This window comes from Eimeria tenella, genomic scaffold, assembly GCF_000499545.2.
Source record: "Eimeria tenella Houghton genomic scaffold, Eth_scaff31, whole genome shotgun sequence".
NCBI classification, from domain to species: Eukaryota; Apicomplexa; class Conoidasida; order Eucoccidiorida; family Eimeriidae; genus Eimeria; species Eimeria tenella.
The window spans coordinates 154203-167168 of NW_013542966.1; the positions used below are offsets into that span (position 1 = coordinate 154203).

Genomic DNA, 12966 nt, shown 5'->3' on the forward strand with positions numbered 1-12966 from the left:
TTCATTTAATACATTGAAGAAAACTTTCTTCCTTCGCCCTCCGCAGTCACCAGTTTTCTGCACGGTATCCCGCATTTCCCGGACTGCCTGCGTTCGTCGGCGCCACAAACAGGCGCGCAGAAACGAAAATCCTGTGCAGATAAACTCTCGTGTCTCAGCCCAAGTAAAGACGCACTCAGAACAAAAACCAAATTTAGACTTGGGCGGAGAAAAAAGTAAGTTTACCGTCAATGCTCGCAGCGCCGCTGCAGGGCGGCGAGCGGCCACACTCCAAAATCGCGAGGCAAAGATGAGGAGGGAAAATTAGGGAGAAAAAAGCAAAGAGAGCCCAACGAATAAATGCAGAAAGTACATAATACAATTTTATTTGGTGTTGTTTTAACGGCAGAGGTTCACCGGCGACTGCTCTGCTTCCAAAGCAGCTGCTGCTGCTGCTGCAGCAAACTGTGTCTGTGGAAAAGTCTTTTTGTATCTCTTAGCTCTTGTGACGTTTTGTACGGGGGCAACACTCCCCTCTAGCAGCCTAGTGGCACGACAAGCCGTATGCAAGAACAGCAAAATCAGTTATCGCATTTCATAACTCCTCCCGAAAAGGTGGACCTTTTGCGTCCGTTTGCATTCCAATTATTATTTGCTTGCACGCTCACCTGCGGAAGTTAAGATCTGCTTTGCTGGTGAATGTAGGCGAAGGAGCAGCAGCAGCAACAGCAGCAGCAGCAGGAGCGCTCGCTGCGAAACAGCAATTGAGGGAAACACAGTGATTTGCATTGGTGCGCATCTTGAATGTTGCCTCCTTTCCTCTTCTAGAGTTAGTTTGTCTAAAACTTTGAATAAATACAAAAAACAATTGAAGTCTGCGTTGATTTAATCTGCAAGTTAGCTTTGTGTCCTTGCATTTCGCACCAAATGGCGTTGCTGTTCAAGTTTCGCCAAGAGGAAGAGTTTCACTTAATGGAGAGCCTTCTTTATTCGTGTCAGCTCTTAATTCTTCCTAAAGATAAGGGAAATACTCATTCCGTTTGTGCCAGCTTTTAATTCTTCCCAAAGATGAAGAAAATCTCACCTAGAGATTAATTGTACTGATCTAATATTTATGGCATTTACACTTCTTGTGTTGTCTTGAGGAAAACCGGCAAAGGAGCCTAAAGGTGAATCGCCTCACAAAAGAAAAGTGCCGATTACCTTTATAGGTTTTTTAAACTTTAAATTTTGTTTGCTTTCTCAAAGCTGCAGCAGCTACGCAGAATCATCTTTCTGGGAAACAAACGGCGTCAGTTCAGAGCTCCACTTGGAGCCTCTTGGCGCCAAAAAGCTCCTTTTCAGCTCTTGTTCAAGTTAATTTCCCACAGCGAAAAGGAGAAAACTTTATTTGTGATTCTTATAGACCTAAAGAGGCCATTTTGTCTAAGGTTTCTTCTCACTTGCGCCTTTTCTGTTTCTTCTAGTTTCATTTGTGCCACTTCCCCCGCCTAGTGTATCTCCTAACATAAGGGAGAAAGCCACTTTTGCTGCTTCGCTTTGAACACTTTGCCCTCTAAGGCTGCCTCGAAGCAGCAGAAGAAAATGCCAATAGTCTAAATTTGCTGGAAAGCGATGAACTGCGGACTCTAGTGTTCTGTTTACAGCAGCGCCGGCCACGCAAACAAAAAGAATAGTCCGCTCATATATACACATACATGTATATGAATGAATATATAAATGTATATAAATGAATACATTTATGTAAACGGATGCATAAACACGCAAACTCTGCAAAAAGCATGGACATGTGTGCGAACAGTGTACGTGCTCAGACATGAGTTGCAAAAGCGCAAAAGACTTAAAGGGAGCAAATCTGGCGCCTGTTTCTCGCGTTCTTTTCTGAGCCGCGTCTGCTCTTCTTGTTGAAACGCATTTGAAGAAAATTTGCAATTAAAAGTTTTTGTTTGCGGTCGGCCTTCTCAGCTGAAAGGCCGCTAAATAAAACCAAGGCTAAGACGTAAGCGCGGGCAGTTTCCGCCCTAAAATGCATTAAGTGCATCGAGCTGCGGCGTTTGGGCCGAGCTGCTGCGGGTGTTTGGCTTTGTTCTTGTTAGTTTTCACATTTCGTCTTTTTAAATCAAATAAACGCGGCGAAACATAGAGAAAGCCCCAGGAAGGAGCCCACGGGCAGCAGCCGCCATGCAGCAGCAGCGCCAGACACCTCTCTGTGCAGAACGCACAACGGCGCCGAAGGCACAAATTCCATTTTCCCGTCGCGTTCTTGACAAGTTACTTTCGGATGGCCCAGCATGGTGAAGCCGGGGTTGCAGCTGTAGGTCACCGAGTCGCCCTGCGCAGCGAGACAGCCGCAAAAAGCACACAATTTCGGAAAGTTCAAGAACATTCAAGCTGCTGCTGCTGCTGCAGCAGCAGCAGCAGCAGCTGTGCAGAGTGGAAAGGCACTTGAACGAGCACTTGAAAGGCAGGGAAGAACGGGAAAAGGAGGCAACAGACAAAGAAAGAACGGACACGCGGTGCGCATTTCAGGCATTTCCCACCAACCATGCAGACCACCGGAACTGCTGCATAAAGGACTATTTTAAGGGCCTTGGAGAATAAAATTGGGAACAACTGACACTCACCACGCGCATGTAAGGGCCCAGAACTGTGTCTGAAAAGATGCGAGTTGAATGCCGCACCATCGGCGGCTCCACGCAGCCTGCAGAGAGCAGCCAGAGAGGAAAGCGCAGCGTTTCGCCCGGATCTCTAAACCCTAAGCCCTAAACCCTTTTGCAAAGCCTAGTTCCCGATCGGATCTGATTTTGGAAGGCGGGAAAGCTGAGGATCAGGGGCTCCGACTGCAGCAGCAAGCCTGCAGACTGGCCACGCTGCAGCAGCTGCCGGCGCTGAGAGCCCACTTCTTTTCTCGCCGTAGACCCGCAGAAACTGTTTGACTTCTTCAAGTCCGGGGCCTTCTCCGGCCTTTTCGGCTAGAGCGAGGGGGGTGAGCCCGTCCTGCGCAGCAGCAGCGCAGCATTTGCAATTTGCACGAGCAGAGTTTGAATAGGCGGCGAACTTGGCAGCAGCGCCGAACCCGCTGCTGCTTGCGGGAAATTAAGCACGAAAAGGCAATTAAGCTGCATATTTGGAGCAAAAGGCCGGCCGGGAGGCGGAGTGGGGCCCCGCGGGGGCGAAAGGAAAGCTGGCAGCAGCAGCAGCAGCAGCAGCAGCAGCAGCAGCGGGCCCGGTCTCACGGCGTTTTTCTCCTCGGCGGGGGCCCCCGTGGTGGCCACGAGGCGTTTGAGGATCTCGACGTAGCCGCCCTTCGCTGCCACGTGGAGAGGAGTGTTTCCGTCTTTGTCGCGAGCCATGGGGTTGGCGTGGTGCAGCAGCAGCGCCTCGAGGGCCAGCGCAGGCACTATGGGCCTGGGCACGGCGCGGAAGCCGCGGGGAGCAGCAGCAAGGTGGATGGGGGCCTCGCCGCGGCTGTTGCGGCTGTTGATGTTCAGACTTGCTGCTGCTTTCTCCAGCAGCCGCGCTGCTGCGCTGTGCGCGTTAAATGCTGCTGCGTAGTGCAGCGCCGTGTTGCCCCGCGCGTCTGCTGCTGCAGCATCCGCCCCGTGGTCCAGCAGAATGCCCACCACTGCCCAGTTGTCCGACGCTGCCGCGTAGTGCAGCGCCCCCAGCCCCGCCTGCAGCAGCAGCAGCAGCAGCAGCAGCAGGGTGAGCACGGCGCGGCGCGCCTCCCGGGCGCGCAAGCCGCTGCAGCGCGCTGCTTCAGCGCGCTGCTGCAGCGCGCTGCAGCGCGCTGCAGCAGCAGCAGCAGCAGCAAGGGGCGCGGCTTACGTTGTCTGTGGCCTCCACGGAGGCCCCGAAGAGCAGCAGCTTCTTCACGAACTCGTGGGAATGAGCTGTGGGGTGCAGCGCAGCAACCATCAGCGGAGTCCGCCCCAAACCCTCGCGGCTGTCTGCATGCGCTCCGTACTGCAGCAGCAGCTCTGCTGCTTCCACGCTGTCCGGCGCCTGCAGCAGCGCCGCTGCATGCAGCGGCTTCCCGTTCACCACCTGCCCCAAGCAGCAGCCCCGCAGCAAGCCCTAAACCCTAAACCCTAAAACGCAACTCTAGCCTGGGCACGAGCCTCTGCACCCCAAACCTGAACCCCGACGCCCCAAACCCTAAACCCTAAACCCTAAACCCCGCTGGGTGGCTGCTGCTGCTGGCGGCCGCACCTCTGCGGTGTTGAGCCCGTGGAGGGGCCGCTGCATGCGCTGCTGCTGCTGCAGCTGCTGCGGCTGCTGCGGCTGCTGCGGGATTGCAGGGAGTTCGGGAAAGGCCCCGTACTGCAGCAGCACTTCAGCAACTTGGGGCTTTCTTGCTGCAACTGCTGCATGCAAAATCGAGTCCCCGTCCCGCACGCGGGGGGGGCTGCTGCTCTGCGCAACAGCAGCAAAACTAACTTCCGAGAATTCAAATAAGTGATCAGCTTCCCCACGCTCGCATGCACAGGGCCCCCGCCGGGTGTACGGACAGCTCAAGCGCGAGGCAAAACGCCAAAGAACGGGGTGTACAGACAGCTCAGAGTTGCGGCAAAAACGCACTTAACGGGGTGTACAGACAGCTCAAGTGAGAGGCAAAAAGACCCCAAACGGGGTGTACAGACAGCTCCAAAGAGAGGCCAAAGGGCAGTAAACGGGGTGTACAGACAGCTCTAAGAGAGGCAAAAGAGCAGTAGACGGGGTGTACAGACAGCTCGAAAGAGAGGCAAAAGGCAGTAAGCGGGGTGTACAAAAGAGCAGTGGACGGGGTGTACAGACAGCTCGAAAGAGAGGCAAAGGGCACCAAAGGGGGTGTACAGACAGCTCGAAAGACAGGCAAAAGGCAGTAGACGGGGTGTACAGATAGCTCCAAAGAGAGGCAAAGGGCAGAACGGGGTGTACAGACAGCTCTAAGAGAGGCAAAAGACGGTAAACCGGGTGTACAGACAGTGCGAAAGAGAGGCAAAGGGCAGAACGGGGTGTACAGACAGCGCACGTGAGTGGCTCTGCAGTATCTGAAGTTTCTGTGGAGCGAATTGGCCACATCTGCTGCTCGCAGCAGCGCGGAGAGTTCGCCCAGGGAGTAGGGCCCTTCGATGCGCCGAAAGACTTCGTCGCAGAAGGCCTGCTCCGCTTCTTGGAAGTGCACTGCAGCAGCAGCAGCAGCAGCAGCAGCAGCAGCAAATGCACACGCAGCTCGCGACGCTCCAGCGAGGGCAACAAAGCGGGTGGCCACGTCCAGGCAGGCAGATATGCATGCAGAAATGCATGCATGCAGAGGTGAATGCATGCATGCAGACAAGCACGCATGCATTAATTAACGCAAAACCAAAAGAACAGCAGCAGCAGCAGCAACAGCTCTCTATGCATTTGTTTAAGGAACTGCTGCTGCTTGAAAGAAGATCTAAATGAAAAAGAAAAGAAGAGAAAGTTAAACTTGAATTCGCTGTTTGCGCATGCAAGGAAGAAAAATATGAAATCGAAATTCAGATATTTTAAATTTAAATAGAACAAAAATAAAAATACATTAATTAATTAATTGATTAACTTAACTCTTAGGCCACACAAATGAAGGCTTAATCGCGGCACTGCAGCAGCTGCTGCTGCAGTGAACTTGCTGCTGCAGTGAACTTGCTGCTGCAGTGAACTTGCTGCTGCAGCTCACCATTTTCAGCAGCTTTTTTAATTAGCTGCTGCTCCTTCTCAATGGCCTCCAGGGCCAAATCAGAGTAGCACCTTCCCTTGAAGTCTGCTGCTGCTGCTGCTGCTGCTGCGGCTGCTTCGGGCCCCTCTTTCTTTGTTACTTCCTCTGCGCCTCCTGCCTTGCCTTCTTCTGCTGGCAAAAAGGCTCCTTCTGGCTGCTGAGCTGCTGCTGCTGCTGTTGGTGCTGCTGGTGCTGCTTCTGACGTTGCAGGTGGCGCTGCTGCTTCTGTTGTCGGCGTTATTGCTGCTGCAGCTGTTGTTGCTGCTGTTTCTGCTGTTGTTGGCGGTGCTGCTGCCTCCGCTGCCGCTGCTGTTGTTGTTGTTGCTGCTTCTGCTGCTGTTGTTGCTGTTGTTGTTGTTGTTGTTGCTGCTTCTGCTGCTGTTGTTGTTGCTGCTGTTGTTGTTGTTGTTTGCTGCGCTGCTGCCGGCTGCTGCTGCTGCTGCTCCTTTTGGGCCTCCGCGGGTTTTGCTGCTGCAGCAGGGGCTTCCTCTTCCTCTGCCTCTTCGGGCTTTTCTTCTTTTGCTCCTGGTGCTTCTGCGGGCTTTGCTGCTTCTGCTGCTGCTGCTCCTGCCTTTTCCGCCCCCCCAGCTGCAGCAGCAGCAGCAGCACCCTCTCCTTCAGCTTCCTCAGCCCCCTCTTCTTCTGCTGCTGCTTCTTCTTCCGTTTTCTCATTTGCTGCAGCTGCTGCGCTGCTGCCTTCTTCTTCGCCCTCAGCTGCAGGGGCTTTCCCGCCAGCTGCAGCAGCGCCAGCAGGCGCAGCAGCTTCAGCTTTCTCTGCAGCAGCAGCAGCAGCAGCAGGAGCTTCAGCAGCAGCAGCAGCAGCAGCAGGTTTCTCGCTTGGGGGCTCTGCTGCCTCAGCAGCTTTTTCTTCTTTCTCTTCGCCCGCCTCCTCTTCTTTTTCTGCTTCCTCTTTTTCAGCTTCTGCTGCTGCTTCTTCAGATGGAGCAGCAGAAGATTCTGCTGCAGCAGCAGCTTCCGATTTTGCTGCTGCCCTTTGTTCCGAACTTTCTTCTGCCGCCTTCTCTTCAGTTTTGCTTCCTTCTTCTGCAGCGCCTTCTTTGCTGCCCGCTGCCTCCGGACTGCCGCCGCCGCTGCTGCTGCTGCTGCTGCTGCTGCTGGCTTCTTCTCCAGCCTCCTCTTCTGCTGCTGCTTCCGAGTCTTTACTCTTTGCTTCTTCACTCTTTGCCAAGTCTGCTTCGCCCTCAGCTTCCTGGCTACCCTCTTCGCCCCCCAGCTGCAGCGCAGAGACGCCCCAGCCGCCGCCGCTGCTGCTGCTGCTGCTGCTGCTGCTGCTGGGGGCTAGGAGCTGCTGGGCCGGTGGCCCCTCGAAGTCAGCGAAGGCAGTGGGGCCCCACTGAGAGCCCCCAAGGGGGGCCCCCGGGGCTGCAGCTGCGGCATTTCTGGAGAAGACTTCGAAAAAATTTGAAGTCCCAAAGGCCCCCAGCTCCGGAGTGTCAGCAGCAGCAGCAGGAGCAGCTGCAGCAGACGGCCACTTCAGGTGGTCCTTGGGGTGCAGGGACACTGCAGCAGCAGCTCCCGCTGGACAGGCAGCAGCGCAGCAAAATACAGAGGCAGATTTTAGCCAGAGACAGGGAAATGCAAGAAGTGCTGCTGCTGCTGCTGCTGCTGCTGCTGCTCCTCGGATAAACAGTCAGGGGGAGGAGGCAGCAGCAGCCGATGGACACACACACCACTAATGGACACAGAAGAGAAAGCTCTGCATGCAAAGTGGAACAAGAAATGGCCCTAGCGTCCGTGTGAGCAGCTTCTAGCACTGGCAGAGTGAATCGGGAAGGTTCCCCACTGCAGGAGCAGCAAACTGCTGCGATTAGCAGCAGCAGCAGCAGCTAATTCGTCTAAGACAGCCTCCACGGGCCCTCAGAGCTAAGTGGATGGGGCGAATCCCGCAAGAAGACTGCAAGGGGGAAGAGAAAGACAGAAGTTAAGGCGCCACCGAGCTGCATGGCGGCCGTCGATGGGACCAGGTGGCTGTACACCTGGCAGCCCCCCCCTTTTATTTAGTTTTATTTATTTGTCTTACCTCGAAGTGCAAAAAGGAAAAAGAAAACTCCGAAGGCGAGGCGCCGCTTCGGGGCCAGGTTCTTTGCCCCGCCAGCCATTCTGTGCTTCCCGCGGCGCCGGCTTACCAGCTGGGCTGTCTGCGAGCAGTGGATGGGAATTTAAACATAGTGGCTGCCTTTACAGCTTTTAAATGAATTCAAAACGGAACTTGAATTGCATTTGAAGAGAAGATCGAGTCTCGGTGCGCGGCGGCAGCCAGAGTGCGGCCGGTGGACGCGGCTTTCGCGGTCGGCAGCGACGATTCGGCCTCGATCAAACGAATTAGGAGCTTTTTCCAGGTTTTATCGTGAATAAAATCTTAAAATTACTTTAATTTTCGAAATTTAATTCGAGATCCTCGCGCTTTGGCGCAGATCAGCCGCGGTTCTTGCTGCGCGTCCTGCAGAGCTGCTGACCACTGGAATACCGCTCGGGTTTCCAAAGAGCTGCCGGCAAACAAACTCGCTTTCCAACGCAATTAAAGATACTTTAAATGCGTTTTTACTTTTATTTTTAAAAACAAAAACGAAATTCTGTTTATTTCATCTTTTTTTTGGTCCAAATCCGCCTTTATTTGCAAATTCAGCTTTTGGCTCGGCGCGGGCTTCTGTCTCGCCCAGAAGCTGCACTCCTTGACTCCGCTCTTCCGCGCTTCTCCCGGGATGAAATATAAAACAAATGTAAATACTTTTTGCAAACTAATTATCTTTTTAAATTCAAAAGTCCTTTTAAACCAAAAAATAATTCAAATTGCAATTTGCCCTTCGTCCAGGCTTTCCTGCGCTGCAGCTTCCCACGCGGCCAAGGCAAGAAGATGAATATTCAAAAACCCAACACCAAAAGAATTCAAAATTAAAAACATAATTCCATTTGTTCAATTCCCATTTATTTTAGCCCCAGGCCTCGCACTTCCTGCTGCTGCTGCTGCTGCTGCTGCTGCTGCTGATGTGCAGTCCCTTACACAATTTGAAACTGCGCAGCCATAAAAGCCAGACTGAAGGAAAAGGCCTTTCGATTTTACCATTTGCATTTGAAGACAAAAGTGAGTGCTGACAGAGCTTTGGCCTTGACAGATGAAACTTAAAAGTGAAAAAAGAAAAGGACTTTTAAACAAAGAATTAAGTGGAATTAATTGCTGCTTTCCTAAAAAATAAACTCTAACAAAAGTCTTTTTAAATAACAGACAAAGTTGTAGCGAAGATCTCTCCAACTGCGGCGAATCCTGCAGCTCCGATTCTTGAAAAGATATTCAACTGCGCATTTTCTGGGCTGCTGCTTGTTTGCCTTTTCTGCAATTCCTTTTAAATTCAAAATAAAGAAAGAATATCAGCTGCTGCATTTTCAAGCAGCAGATTCCACCGGGAAATGAAGTCGATTCCAAGTTCAAGTTCGGATCTGAATTTGGAGCTTTCGAGCTGCAAATTAATTGAACAGAAAGAGTTCCGCTCGCGCGTGCTTGTTTCATTTTGCGAAAATAGCTCAAAAACACGAAAATAAAGAACTAATTAATAATTTCTCTTCGGGATTTGTTTCGTTTTCCAGTGGGAAGCGTCGCAGGGTCTTAGGGTGTCTGTACACCTCGGGGCGCCGCGGCTCAGAACTGGCGAGGAGTGGCCGTCACTTCCGAACTGCTGGTGCTTTCTCCAGTTTGAATAAAAGAATTATCTGTGCTGTTTAAATGCCGCATCAGCAGCTTCGAAGCCTCTGCAGTCAGCCTCGATTTCCGGCGATCTCGGTGGCGAACGGAGTCCGCCACAAACGAAGTCAGCTGCGCGTACCGCTCCCGCAGCGCCGCGATCTGCGCAGCAGCAGCAGCAGCAGCAGCAGAAGCTTGAGATTCCTGCACTGCTGCAGCTTTCGGAAGACCGGAATCGCAACTGAAAGCCAAGATCAACCCAGCGGCTCTCTGCGCGCGTCGAAGAACCCCGCCTCCCCAGACCCCCCACTGAGGCTTCAGGGCTTAGGGTTTAGGGTTTAGGGTTTAGGGTTTGGACCTGGGCCTTGGTGTCGCGGAGCTTCTCCTGGGTGGCCTCCCAGTCTGCTGCCAGCAGCTCGGAGTTGACCAGCTCGGCCCTGGACTTCAGCCGCTCGTTGGCCAGGCGGCAGCCAGCCCTTTCGCGCTGCAGCAGCGCAGCTAGCTGCCGCTCGCTGGCTAGCTGTTGCTCTAGCTGCTGCAGCTCTGCTGCTGCTGCTGCATTCCGCCGCTCCTCAAACGCCAGCTTCTCCCGCCAGTGCGTTATCAGCTGGCCGCAGCACAAGCACCAGCAGCAGCAGCAAACAAATCCCAAGCAGCAGCGAAGCAGCAGCAGCAGCAGCAGCAGCAGCAGCAACCAAATGTAGTGCAGCAGCGGCGATAAAGTGGAGAGCAGCAGCGAAGAAGCAGCAGCTCCTGCAGCATTATGGAAAGGAACTGGAGGCTCTCAGTCTGTCCCTAGAACCCTGCAAGTTCTTCCCCAGCTAGCTAGCTAGCTAGTCAGCTAGCTAGCTAGCTAGCCGGCTAGCTACCTAGCTAGCTGACTAGCTAGCTGGCCATATGCGTGGAGGCTATCTAGCTGGCTATCTGGATTTGAACTGGATAGAAAGTCTTTGTTTCCCGCAGCTGCCTAGCGTCTGCTCAGCTGGCCCTGCTGCCGCTGCTGCTGCTGCTGCTGCTGCTGCTGCTGCTGCTGCTGCTGCTGCTGACCTGTGCAGCCTTTTTGGTGAGGCTCTGCAGCTTTTTTGCTTCTTCTTGGCGCAGCACGAGCTTTTCGTTGAGGGTTTGGTTTTCCATTTTGAGCTGCTCGAAGTCCATGGCCTGCAGGGGGCTGCAGCTGTCTTCATCCCACTCGCCGTTTGCTGCTCGCTGCGCCTGCTGCAGCTGCTGCTGGTACTGCTGCTGCAGCAGCTGCTGCCGCAGCTCCCGGATCTGCTGCTGCTGCTGCTCCTCCCGCTGCAGCAGCAGCGCAACCTGCCGCTCGCTCACTGGCTTCTGGCCTCTCCGCAATACCGAGTTCTTCGCCACTTGCAAAACAAATTCTCTAAAAAAACAAAACCAAAATTTAAAGCCTGACGGCCATGCGGTGTACATACACCTAGCGCAGCAGCAGCAGCAGCAGCAGCAGCAGCAGCAGCAGCGGCAGCAGCAGGAAACGCGGATTGGAAAGGAGGCCTGAAGGTGGAGAAACCCTTTTTTAGGGTTTGGGGAGTGCGGTCTCACGCAAAGGCGCGTCTGCACTCGGCGACTTTTGCTGCATGCGTTTGCTGCTGCTGCTCTTTGCTGCGCAGCAGCTGCTGCAGCCGGGCCCTCAAGCTGCTGCGCTGCAGCTCGAGCTGCGTGGCCTGCAGCAGGGCCTCTTCGTAGCTTTCGCGGGTGACGCGGAGCTGGGGCTCCTCGCTGCTGCTGCTGCTGCTGCCCAGCTGGCTGCTGCTGCTGCTGCTGCTGCCCAGCTGGCTGCTGCTGCGGCGCAGCTCCGGCAGCGCCTGCGCCCCCAGGAGCGCCACCAGTCTGTTCACAACTTTTCCATTTGCTTCTTCTGCTGCTTCCAAAGCCTTTTCTGCTGCTGCCAACTCTTCATCCAAAGACAAACCCAGCGCGCTTTGCTGCCGCAGCTCCGCAGCCAGCGCCTTCGCGCCGCTGCTCCCCGCCTCCTCCCGCTGCAGCACCAGCAGCAGCAGCAGCAGCAGCAGCAGCAGCAGCAGCAGCAGCAGCAGCAGCAGCAGCTTGCTGCTGACACTTCAGGCGTTGTTCATTTCGTTGGGCTGGAGGAAAGCAGCAAAGCTCAGTGCGGGACGGAAAGTTGAAAGTTGCACAAATTGGAAAAGAGAATCTGAATTAAATGGAAAAATGGAATTAAAAAGAAAAGAAACATCTAAAGATGTTTAGAATCGAAAGAAACAATTTCTGAAACTTGTATATGTGTTCAAGTCCAGGATCGGCAGTTTTGAATTCGAAGCGCGGGGTGTACATACAGCTGAAGAGCCTGCGGAGCTGCTCGGCGAGTCATAAGGCACGTCAGTTGTTGTGTGTCTTCTTTTCATTTCATATTTGCTGCTTCTGGAATGATGTGCTGCTGCTGCTGCTGCTGCGTCTTCTGCTGCTGCGTCTGCTGCTGCTGCGTGCAGGTCCTGCGTGCGCAGGTGCTGCTGCTTGTCGGCTTCACACAGCACCTGCTGCTGCTGCCGCTGCTGCTGCACTGGGGTTAGCTGCTGCTGCTCTTGGTTTCTTGTTTGCTGCGCTGCTGCGTCTATTTCGTTTTTATCTCTTTCGGCCGACTCATCTCTTTCAGACTCTCTGGTTGCTGTTTCTGGGTTGCTGTCTGCTTCTGCAGCAGCAGCAGCAGCAGCAGCAGTTTCGTTTTGCGCCGCAGCAGCGGCCCCTTGATCAGGTGTATGTACTCCTCGGCCTCCTTCGGGTGTCTCTGCTGCTGCTGCTCCGTCGCATTTTTCTTCTTCACTTTTATTAAATTCTTCTTTTGCTGCTTCTTCTTTTTTCTCGCTGGGGGCGCTGCTGTCTTTTGCTGCTGCTGCTTCTTGCTGCTGTTCTTTAGCTGCCGCTTCTGCCTCGCCTTGTTCTGCGAAAAGAAAACTTCAATTTTAATTTTTAAAAATTAAAAAATAAAATTAAATCCAGAAATGAAATTATAATTTTCATTCTTCTGCCAAAAGCAACTTTGCAGTTTGCTGCTTCATATTTGGGCGGCTCAAATTTTCTTTTATTTTTTACAAAATAAAAAAACATTTGGGAAAGTTTTGCTGCTGCATGCAACTTTTGCTGCTGCATGCATTTGCTGCAGCAGCAAAAGCTGCTGTTTTGATTTTTTGAATTTGCATTTTGCACTTTCTACTTGTTGCTACGGAGTGTCTAGACACCCGAAATACTCTCTCCCATTTGAACAAATAAAAGCTGCCCACAACTTTGCTGCTGCTGACAGCAGCCTTATTTGCTGCAGCTGCTGCAGCTGCTGCACCTGCTGCAGCTGCTGCACCTGCAGCACTTGCTGCACCTGCTGCAATTGCTGCATTTGCTGCATTTGCTGCAGTTGCTGCAGTTGCTGCACTTGCTGCACTTGCTGCAGCACGAAGTGCTGCAAGTGAGTAAATCGGAAGCAAATTGTTTCTAAATTTCACATTTTGAATTTCTTTTCTGAAATAAAAGTAAACTTTTTTCTTGCATGCACATTTATTCGGGTGTATAGACACAAAGGCTCCTTTGCATGCATTTGAGA

The 12966-nt window shown here is 53.1% G+C and overlaps 2 protein-coding genes across 2 annotated transcripts; both read right to left on the minus strand.

Moving 5' to 3' along the window:
* Nucleotides 1-2098: 2098 nt before the first annotated feature.
* ETH_00015380 (uncharacterized protein) lies at nucleotides 2099-7821 on the minus strand (the record flags this gene model as incomplete). Its single annotated transcript, XM_013376040.1, has 9 exons — nucleotides 2099-2311; nucleotides 2604-2680; nucleotides 2880-2976; nucleotides 3216-3653; nucleotides 3808-4026; nucleotides 4192-4395; nucleotides 4994-5145; nucleotides 5663-7240; nucleotides 7743-7821. The coding sequence occupies 9 exons, from the start codon at nucleotides 7819-7821 to the stop codon at nucleotides 2099-2101; spliced, it is 3057 nt and encodes a 1018-aa protein (XP_013231494.1).
* Nucleotides 7822-9356: 1535 nt separating this feature from the next.
* Nucleotides 9357-12771, minus strand: ETH_00015385 (ankyrin repeat-containing protein, putative; the record flags this gene model as incomplete). Its single annotated transcript, XM_013376041.1, has 6 exons — nucleotides 9357-9560; nucleotides 9757-10005; nucleotides 10446-10779; nucleotides 10959-11395; nucleotides 11711-12326; nucleotides 12671-12771. The coding sequence occupies 6 exons, from the start codon at nucleotides 12769-12771 to the stop codon at nucleotides 9357-9359; spliced, it is 1941 nt and encodes a 646-aa protein (XP_013231495.1).
* Between the last annotated feature and the right edge of the window lie 195 nt (nucleotides 12772-12966).